This window comes from Chrysochloris asiatica, unplaced genomic scaffold (assembly GCF_000296735.1).
Source record: "Chrysochloris asiatica unplaced genomic scaffold, ChrAsi1.0 scaffold00184, whole genome shotgun sequence".
NCBI lineage: Eukaryota > Metazoa > Chordata > Mammalia > Afrosoricida > Chrysochloridae > Chrysochloris > Chrysochloris asiatica.
In genome coordinates, this window is record NW_006408702.1 from 2,037,867 (window position 1) to 2,047,462 (window position 9,596).

The 9,596-nt window shown below is 46.0% G+C and overlaps 1 protein-coding gene across 1 annotated transcript in view; it reads right to left on the minus strand.

The window, feature by feature from the left end:
• Positions 1-9,596, minus strand: part of ADAMTS17 (ADAM metallopeptidase with thrombospondin type 1 motif, 17) — a 744,430-nt gene that overhangs the window by 710,592 nt on the left and 24,242 nt on the right. The window contains exon 3 of the mRNA XM_006872136.1: positions 2,200-2,365. Coding sequence (XP_006872198.1) covers positions 2,200-2,365 — 166 coding nt within the window. The remainder of the gene's footprint in view (positions 1-2,199; positions 2,366-9,596) is intronic.

Consider the following 9,596-nt stretch of genomic DNA (forward strand, 5'->3'; position numbering starts at 1 on the left):
AAAAAAGAGTAATCTGATACAATTTGATGAACTTGACCTACACCTATGGATGCAGTAGCTCAAAAGAGGGAACAAATCTTTACAGCAAGGATCATATTCACCCCCTCAGTATACAGAGTAGATAAGAATGGGCAATTTGGACATTGATTAGCCAAAATGGGTGGGTGGGGGGTGCTACAAAGACAAGAAGTGACTGGCTTACAAACTTTCAAGAGGGAGCCTAAATCCAGAGGGCGCGGAGAAAGGTAGACTCTCCACTGAGTAGTATCCAATCTGTCTGGGTAGGACTGATGAAAGGAGGTGGGGATAGCACTCATGTGGTACAATGGTGAATAATTACTATCAGGACTGACTGTGAGGGTTGGAAATGTAAAGGTAGACATTTTGTAACAAAATGAGGGGAGTGGTTGACTTTGCAGTCCGGGAGCAGAGGTCTCTGGGATTATCAAGGCAGAAGAACGGAGAGCAAGACCCTACCCAGAGAAGCGGTGATACCAGAGATGGAGGCAGAGACTATGACGTGGAGAGATGGAGGGGCTGGGGACTCTAGATCCAGAGAGGGAGAGGGGCTGTGTGCTGACAACCGAGGGGCAGGCTTGCAGGGTATACCCTTTGGTTGGTTGATGATGCATGGAGGGGCTAGTAACCATGGCAATGAAACGATATGCAATATGATGAATGTGAAGCTAATGTTCTCCCATGTAAACTATCAAAAACACTGAACCCCTAATCATAGCTATCCATTAAACTCATTAGAGAAGGGTTCTTGGGGAATGGCCAGCACGTGGCATTTTGTAAAGCAGTAGTTCCCACACATTAATCAGTGAGCACTGAAGTCACCTCACGGGCTTGTAAAGCCACGGATTCCTGGGCCCAATGCCAGAGTTTCTGATTCAGCTGGTCCCAGGTAATGCTAACGCTACTGGCCCAGGGGCCCCACTTTTGGCACCACTGCTTTATAAATCACTCAAACCCAAAACCAAACTCATTGCCACTGATTCCAACTCAGAGACACCGTACAGGGCAGGGTAGAGCTGCTTGTACCATAGGGTTTTCAAGAAGGAGTCCTGGCGGGGTGCTGTACGATCAGCACTGGACTGCTAACCTAAAGTTTGGTGGCTCAAACCCACCAGTCGCTCGTTGGAAGCCCCTATAAATCAGAACCAACTCGACAGCATTTAACAACAACAATCTTTTTGCAAGCCACATCTGTCTCTCACTGAACAGCCGGTGTTCGAATCTCCATCCTCTCAGTTAACAGCTAAGGGTGAACCACTGCCTTATCAGGGCTTCTACTAGACCCCACCCAATTCACTCCTGTTGGGTAGATTATGACTGATCGTGACCCCCATGGTCTCCAGTACAGAACTGTCCCATGGGGTTTCCAAAACTGCAAATCTTTATGGAAGCAGACTGCCACGCAGCAGTTGGTGGGTTCAAACTGTCAACCTTTCAGTTAGCAGCTGAGTGCTTTAATCACTGCCCACCATAGCCCACTATTAGAGCTCACCAGGGGACTCTCGTTACTCTGCTCAGCCAAGGAGCACTGGGTTAGAATAGAAGAGCAAGCTCTGGCCAAGGCATCCATCCATACCTACTGCCATCGAGTCCATTCCAATGCATGGAGATCCTATAGAGGGTTTCCATGACTGTAAACCTTTACCGGAAGCAGACAGCCTTGCTTTTCTCCCTTGGAACGGCTGGTGGGTTGGAACTGCTGACCTTGGGGTTAGCAGCCCAATGCCTAAGCCTCAGCACCACCAGGACTTCTAGGCCAGGGCATCTGAGGGAGGAAATTCTCACCCCAGCTCTGCTACCAACCTGTGGTTGTTTTAAGCCGTGAGTAAGCTCTGACTCAGAGGGACCCTGTATAGGGTTTCCAAGGAGCAGCTGGTGAGTTTGAACCACCAACCTTGTGCTGATCTTACAGCGCCACTCCTGGGGGTTGATAAAGAAGCTGTTGGGATTTTCCGAGCCTCCGCTTACTCCTGATATAATCAAAGTGAAGCACTACATGAATGGGAGTGCCAGCGTTCCTTCCAGAAACGACATTTCCAAAGGGGTGCTGCACATGAAACAAGCACTGACCCTAGTGCGTGTAGACAGAAAGGAAGAGGTCCTTGCTTGACAACTTGCATGTATTCAGGGACACACCTGTCAGTATGCACTAAAACACTCGTGGCCGTTTCTCAGACTCACCTGTCAGAACCTTGCAGAGCTGCCGGGGGACCCGCGCCTTGGCAGCAGGGCTGGGGATCGAGGACCATTTGCGCTTAACCAGATGCTCTCGTCCACTGAAGGGGCCCCGGGAATCCCTGAGAGGCTGGATTAGCACCTGCTCCTGCCCAAGTTGAATGAGGCCAACCTGCCAGAAAGGAGAGGACAGCAAGACTTCAGTTATCCTCGCCCACACACACCCGCAGCCCCGGCACCTGGGAAGCACCACTACCTCCACAGTCTGGTTTGTATGTCTTAGCCATCTCCCTTGTGGATTGCCAGGGTTCCCGGCTTTCTGTGTGACCTGAAAACCACCTACTGAGCAGTTGTCACCCAGGAGGTGTGTAGGGGTGGGGATGGGGTGCAAAAACGACATTCTGCCACATCTACTTTCCAAATTTGCTTTCAAATAAACTCTTTGTTTAAAAAATATTTTTTAAAAAATCATCCCCCCAAAGCTCACTTGAGAAGGCAATCCCAAAATTGCTGACAATGACAATTATATCCTTAATGGGACTATGTATCTTATCCCTGGTCTATTTCAAATTTTATATCCAGAAGATGAAATACTCATAAGTCAGACCGATCATATCGATAGCTTTATAACGTGGAATTTGGGGTTTTATTTTAGAACTTGTAATGTTTAAGATCATTTGGCAGAACACATAGTTGATTAAGGAGCTCTGGTAGCATAGTGGTTAAGAATCGGGCTGCTAACCTCAAGGTCAGCAGTTTGAAACTACCAGCTGTTCCACAAGAGAAAGATGAGGCTTTCTGCTCCCATAAAAATGTACAGCCTTGGAAACCCTGTAGAGGGTCGCTATGAATCGGAACCGACTCCACCACACATAACCACTATAGTTGATAGGACTCCTGGTGTGGCACTCTAGGATCAGCACTGGAAGGTTGGCAGTTCAAGCCCACCAGCTTCTCTTTGGAAGCCCTATTGAGGGTCACTATGAGTCAGAACCAATTTGATGGCACTTAACTACAACAACAGAGTTGATTAGATTTGTTATTCTAATTTAAAGTATATAATTGATTTAGATTTGAGATTGTATAATGAGCTGTTATTAGGTGAATAAGCAGTATTAGAACATTGAGAACTTAAGACTTTCCATGTTTACAAGAAAGACTAAGTTATAAGGTTTATGAGAATTACTTAAGTACTTGAGAAGGGTTTGTTTTGCAATCAGACAACTCAAAAACTGAAAAACAAAATTAAATATGTTATGCTTCAAAATGTGTGTGCAATATTTAAAAGTTGTCAGTGGCCAAATTTATAAATGGGGCTGGATAGTATTCAAAGTCCCAACTTCAAAAACTTGCTAGATTTATAAACTGACTTCTTGTTGTTGTTAATTGCCATCGAGTCGGTTCCAACCCACAGCGACCCTGTATAGGGTTTCCTAGGAGCGACTGGTGAGCTTGAACCATCCACCCTGTGGTTCAAACCGACCTTCTAATCCAGAACATTAAATAGATTAAGATGTGAAAATTGAACGAAAAACTTCTGAACTAGGGTTTTTGCCCGGTTAATAAAAAACAAAACCTCAAACATGTTGCCATGGAGCTGATTCTGACTCATAGCAACCCCACAGACTGAAGAGTCAAACTAGGGCTGTGACCTTTCAGAAGCAGATCACCAGGACTTTCTTCCAAGGTGCCTCCAGGCAGGTTCCAACCAACAACCTTTTAGTTGGTAGTGGAGCACTTCACCATTTGTACCACACATAGTTTTAATACAGTGAATATTAATTCTAAAGAGGGAGAAAAAAAAAAGACAATGCACAGAATGGCTCCCCTCTCTTGAAATCAATTGTAACAGCATTCCAACAGTTTGCATTCCTGTGAGGAGGAACCTGAGCCAGCTTTCCTCCCTAAGTAGAGTCAATGGAACCAGATAAGCATCCACCGGGAGTCAGCCAGGACTGAGACAGGACTTGGAGTTTGTACGCAGTGTCTGCAGTCAACTGCAGCTTTGCCTAACACAGCTCCTGGGCTACTTTTGCCTACACAGAGACAAGAAATCCTATGAACCAGACTTAGCTCTCTCTTCCACGATTATTTTCAGAAAGCCAGTGGTTCTCAATCCCTAGCATGCATCAAAATCACCTGGGGATCTAGGGTGAAAACTGAATGGTTGCATTTCTAACAAATGATACTGCCACTTCAGTAACTGCTTTAAACCAAAGCACAGTTCTGTCTCCAGCCTCAGTGTAGATGTCTACTGAAGCCACATGGCCCCAAACCTACCAAGTGCCATCAGATCCAACTCATGGCCATCCTGCGTGTCAAAGTTGAACTGGGTCCCACACGCTTTTCACTGGGTGAGTTTTCAGAAGTAGATTACCAAGACTTTCTTCTTAGGCATCTCTGGGAAGCATCCAATGCACCATCCAGGGACTCCACCAAATGAAACAGACACCCTGTAAATTCTGCACATACCAGCCAATCAACCCAAGTCTCTTTCTGGGTCAATAAAGTCATTAAATAAGGTTCACCTTTAGTCTCTAAGATACACCATGAGGTTCTACTTAATACTCTAAGTAGATTTCAAGGGCTCCAGTTCATTAAAACTTTTGCCAAGAATATCACAGAGATGTTACTGCCCAAATAAAATTGTCTTAAAGTGGCACTTTAAGAAAATTTGGAGTCCTGGTATGGCGCTGTGGGCTCTGCCCACTGTCCTGGCTCCCCAACCATCAGTGCCCTGTGGCCCGAAGCCCAGGGCAGGGCCAGCCTGGATTTATGTCAATCACCAATCACCATGTATGCCCTTCCAGGGCCTCCTCGGCCACGCTAAGGACAGTGAGAAAGTAACGCTAACGATGTGAGGTTCCATTAGGTGCAAGGAGACCTACAAACATCATCCAAAGAGACCCACCACCAGAACCACTTGCTGTTGACACCAACTCCAGGCAGCTGCATGTGTGTCAGTATAGAAAAGCACATGGTTGATTTTTCACAAGAAGATTCCCAGGCCTTTTTTTCTGAGACACCCCCTGGGTGAATCGAGGTGGCTAGAGCAGATGGAGCAGACTGGGGCCATGCATTCACTTCCAGTGCAGACAATCTGTAACCAGAGTCCACCTGCACCTGCCTCTGGCTCCTGGGGAGCTTACTGTGTCTGAGGACTCACATCTTTCTCAGGAAAAGAGCACACATGGCTTGGCACAGCTGTCAGGGGCTTCCCAACCCCAGGCCAGAGCCCCTCTGTCCCCTCTCCTACAGCACTGTTCAAAGACCTGCTGCAAGAGTCAAGTGCTCGCACACACACTTGGTCTGACTTCCAGCATCACTTATCCTGTGATAAGGAGTCACTGCGGGTGGCCCCTCTTTGTGACCATTAGAGTCAGTGACTGTCAACTTGTCCTTCAAAATCTCTCTCAAAGCTCGTCTGCCTCTCTACTTCCACAGTACAAGTACTCACGCATCTCTAGTACCCCCAACCCGGCCAGCCACCCCACTGCTATCTCATGGGGCTTTCTCAATCAACAGCCTGCAATTCTCCCCACTGCCTCTAGACTGGGGATTCTCAAAGTGGGGTCCCCAGACCAGTAGCATCAGTATCACCTGGGAACTGGTTAGAAATTCAAGCCCTACATCACCCCAGACCTGCTACATCTGAATCTCTGGGGACGGGGCCCAGAGATCTGTGTTTAACCAGACTGCCAGGGGGTTGAAATACACACTCAAGTTCGAGAACCACATTGGGATAAATTCCAAATTCCAAATGCCTTAAGTCGGCATCTGGGGCCACTCCATCCAATCTGTGACTCCTTTTTACCTTGGCTTGGTGGCCATCACTCGCCCTCCCAGACTCTGAGGACCACCCACTTGGGCGCCACCCTTCTGCTCCCTGATGCGCCCCCCTCAGCCACCCTGCAGACAGGGGCACCTTCTCTTCCATGCTGCTCCAGTGTTGTCAACACATAGGCCGCACTGTACTGAGAGGTCAGTTGGGAATCTGCCACCGTGTATTACACATGACGGCTGCACGATAGTAACCTGTGCATTCAGTCAACAGTGTGGACTGATGTGTTGATTTATAACTGGAGAAGTCTGGGAACAGCCTGTGGGGCAAGAAAAGGAATCTGTTTTTAATGTTGTTATATACTGGGCCCACACTGAATGATTTCACAGACTGTCTCTTTTCAGGTGGGGGCAGTTGTAATTCCCTCGCAGAGTTCTCACCTTCCCTACAAGAGGCCTAGGTTCAATTCCCAGTCAATGCATCTTATACACAGCCACCACCAGTGGAGACTTGAGTATTGTTACGGTACTGAAGAGACTAAGACACACTAGGAATAAAGACCCGACAATCTCCTTCTGAAAATCAGCCAGTGAAAGAAAACCCGCAAGCAATCATGGGGATAGACTGAGTTCGGTCCACTGTGAGTCAGGGACCGACTAGACGGCAGCTAACAATAACATCTTACTTCATTCTCTCAACAGCCATGAAGGTGATGGGCTATAACCCTTCACAGCCGCTCCCAGGAGGCTTACGGGAGTGCAGTGGCTCAGCTAAGATCACAGGGTCCCCTCCCTAGCCCAGAATGTCCTGGCAGTTTCATTTCCTAAAGAACAAGACTGTACCCATGAATCTATGCACTGTGTGCAAAAGCAGCACAGGGAAAGGTTAGCCAGTGACTCTGCCTCGTTCCCCTCAAAGTCATCTCCCATCGCACACACAAGGCCAAGCAGCTGTAGTACCCCAAGAAGTGAAGATACTTCCTCAGTTCCTCATCTCACCTTAGACTTCCTTTTTCTTTCTCACATACCGCCAATCCAATAGTTCAAAGTAGAACATCTGTTTACAAGCCCCAGGTGACACCAACCACCTAAAAACTCATAAGCCATGGTGCTGAAAGCATCTAGTATTCATCCTAGCTCTGAAAGGTTAGGACACGACAATCAGAGAGAACAAGCTGTACATGGTGGGGTGGGGGTGGGGGAATACAGAAGGGGAGACCAGCATGAAGGCCCTGCCAGAGGAGGCCAGAGGGGCTTTCGGGTTCTCTGAGCGGCCTCCTTTCCTTGAACACTTCCACACCTCCAGACCTCACCTCTGCTTTTCTTATATTCCTGTCAGATAAAACAGGAGCCATCCCTTACCATCACTCACTTGTTTCTTTTGACAAAACCTTTGTTGTTGGAGGCGGGGCTTGATGGCTGCTAGGGTGGAGGTGCAGTGAAGTTCGCCATCAGTGATATCACAGAATACCAGGCAAAGCAGACCCAGGGCAGAGCTCCAAAACTCGGAACCACAGAGATAGGAATATTTAAAAGGTTTGAAGGCTTACAGCTAGTGGAACTTGTAGCAAAAGTAAGAAATCACATACTTTGAAATCTGCTGGGCTCGCTGGCCCGAGCCAACAACTTGGGTGAAACCAAACAGCAAGACCAAGCGGGAAAGCAGACACACCATGGAAAAACGCTGCAGGAATCTGGGCGCAAAGGTGGACAATACACTTTGCTGTATTTGCTTTCTTCGGATTTTGTCTTTTTTTTTGGTATCTGTTCACTGGTGCCCCCACTGTTTACATACCTCCATTCTGGTGACTAGAGGGGGTGCCTGAACAAATGGACACCCCTCACCCTCACCACTGGTGGGTTCTTCTGCCACACATGTGCACAGATACTCTGAGCCCAAGTGCTGGCCCTGAACTGTTTGTTTTTTAAATACGGGAAAGGCCAGGACAGGAGTGTAGAGAGGAAAAGAGAGTTTAAAACAGAGAGTTTGAAACAGGCTAAACATTAAATTAAATCCTGAGGTACAGCATAAAAGCCAATGGTGGCATCCTGAAATCTCTCAGGCAGCTCTGAAGGCAAGCTGCTGAAGAGAGGACATTAACGTCATACTCATATTAGGCTACAGATTTTTTTTCTCTCTCCCTTCTCTCCTTTTTCTGCAATTATATAGTATTCAGTCTAGTTTTGTCTTTTTGTTGTTGCTTTTTTGATTTTTTTTTTTCTGGAGCTGTTTTGCTGCTGTATGCTCCCCCTTCTACTTTCGAGGGACTCTTTCTCTCCCTAAATTACCCAAGAAGAGACAGCAACTGCTGCCATATAGTCAAGCTACAACCACACTCTATAAAACACTAAAACCCAGGCAAGAACCAATACCAACTGCCATACACCAGGGAAACAGACAACACCTGTGAAAGCTAACTCTGAATAAAGCAATAAGAAGAGTGAAAAGAGAAGCCCACATCCTGATCACATCTACCTGGAAGCAATCAGCACAAAAAATACCAAAACACATAATCAATTAAGTATTAAGGCCACAGATAAACACTAAACATGTCCAAAAAGCAAAAGCAGATGACCATATCAGCACAAGTCCAGAAAAAAGATAAAATGCCCGAAACAAATGACCTAGAGGTAGATCTGGATGACATTCTGGAATGAGGGCAGGCATTGGAAATGCCTAACAAGGAATTCAGAAAAATGATTATAAACTGTTTCAAAACATTTTACAACGGAGTTGAGAAAAATAAGGAAGAAGTCAGTAAGTGCTACAGGAACAATCAAATAAGATAGATACAGCATTGGAAACAATTCAGGACCTACACAGAGAGGGCCAAACAATCAAAATAATACAATATCAGAACTCTGAGAGGGCAAAGGAGTAGAATAGAAGACATGGAAGGCAGAACCAGTGAGCTGGAAGACAAATCTCTCAATACCACTAAGATAGAAGAGCAAACACAAAAAAGGATTAAAAAAATTGAAGAAGGTCTACGATTCATATTGGACAACATGAAAAGAAATAACTTAAGAATTATTGGCATTCCAGAACAAGAAGAATCACACAAGTCCACAGAGGAAATTGTTGAAGGACTGCTGGAAGAAAATTTCTCTAACATCCTGAAGAGTGAAAAGATAAACATTCAAGAAGCTCAACGAACTCCAGGAATGACAGACCCCAAATGAAAATCACGGAGACCTATCATAATCAAGCTCTCCAAAACCAAAGGAGAAAATCCTAAAAGCAGCTGAGGAAAACAGAAGTGTTACATACAAAGGCAAGCAAGTCAGATTAAGCTCAGATCTCTCAGCAGAAACCATGCAATCAAGAAGGCAATGGGGAGAGAAAAAAACTGCCAACCAAGAATCCTTTATCCAGCAAAGCTATCAATCAAATATGACAGTGTAATCAAAACATTCCAGGATAAATAGAAAATAAGGTATGTATCCAAAATCAACCCTGCACTACAAAACATCCTAAAGGGAGTTCTGTGGACTGAGAACCAACAAGAACAGACAACAACCAGAGATTGACATACATGGTACCACCTCCCAGATTTAAATCGACAGAAGGAAAAGTCAAGAACAGAACAAAATTATAAGAAGAACAAACTCAGATGGAAAAA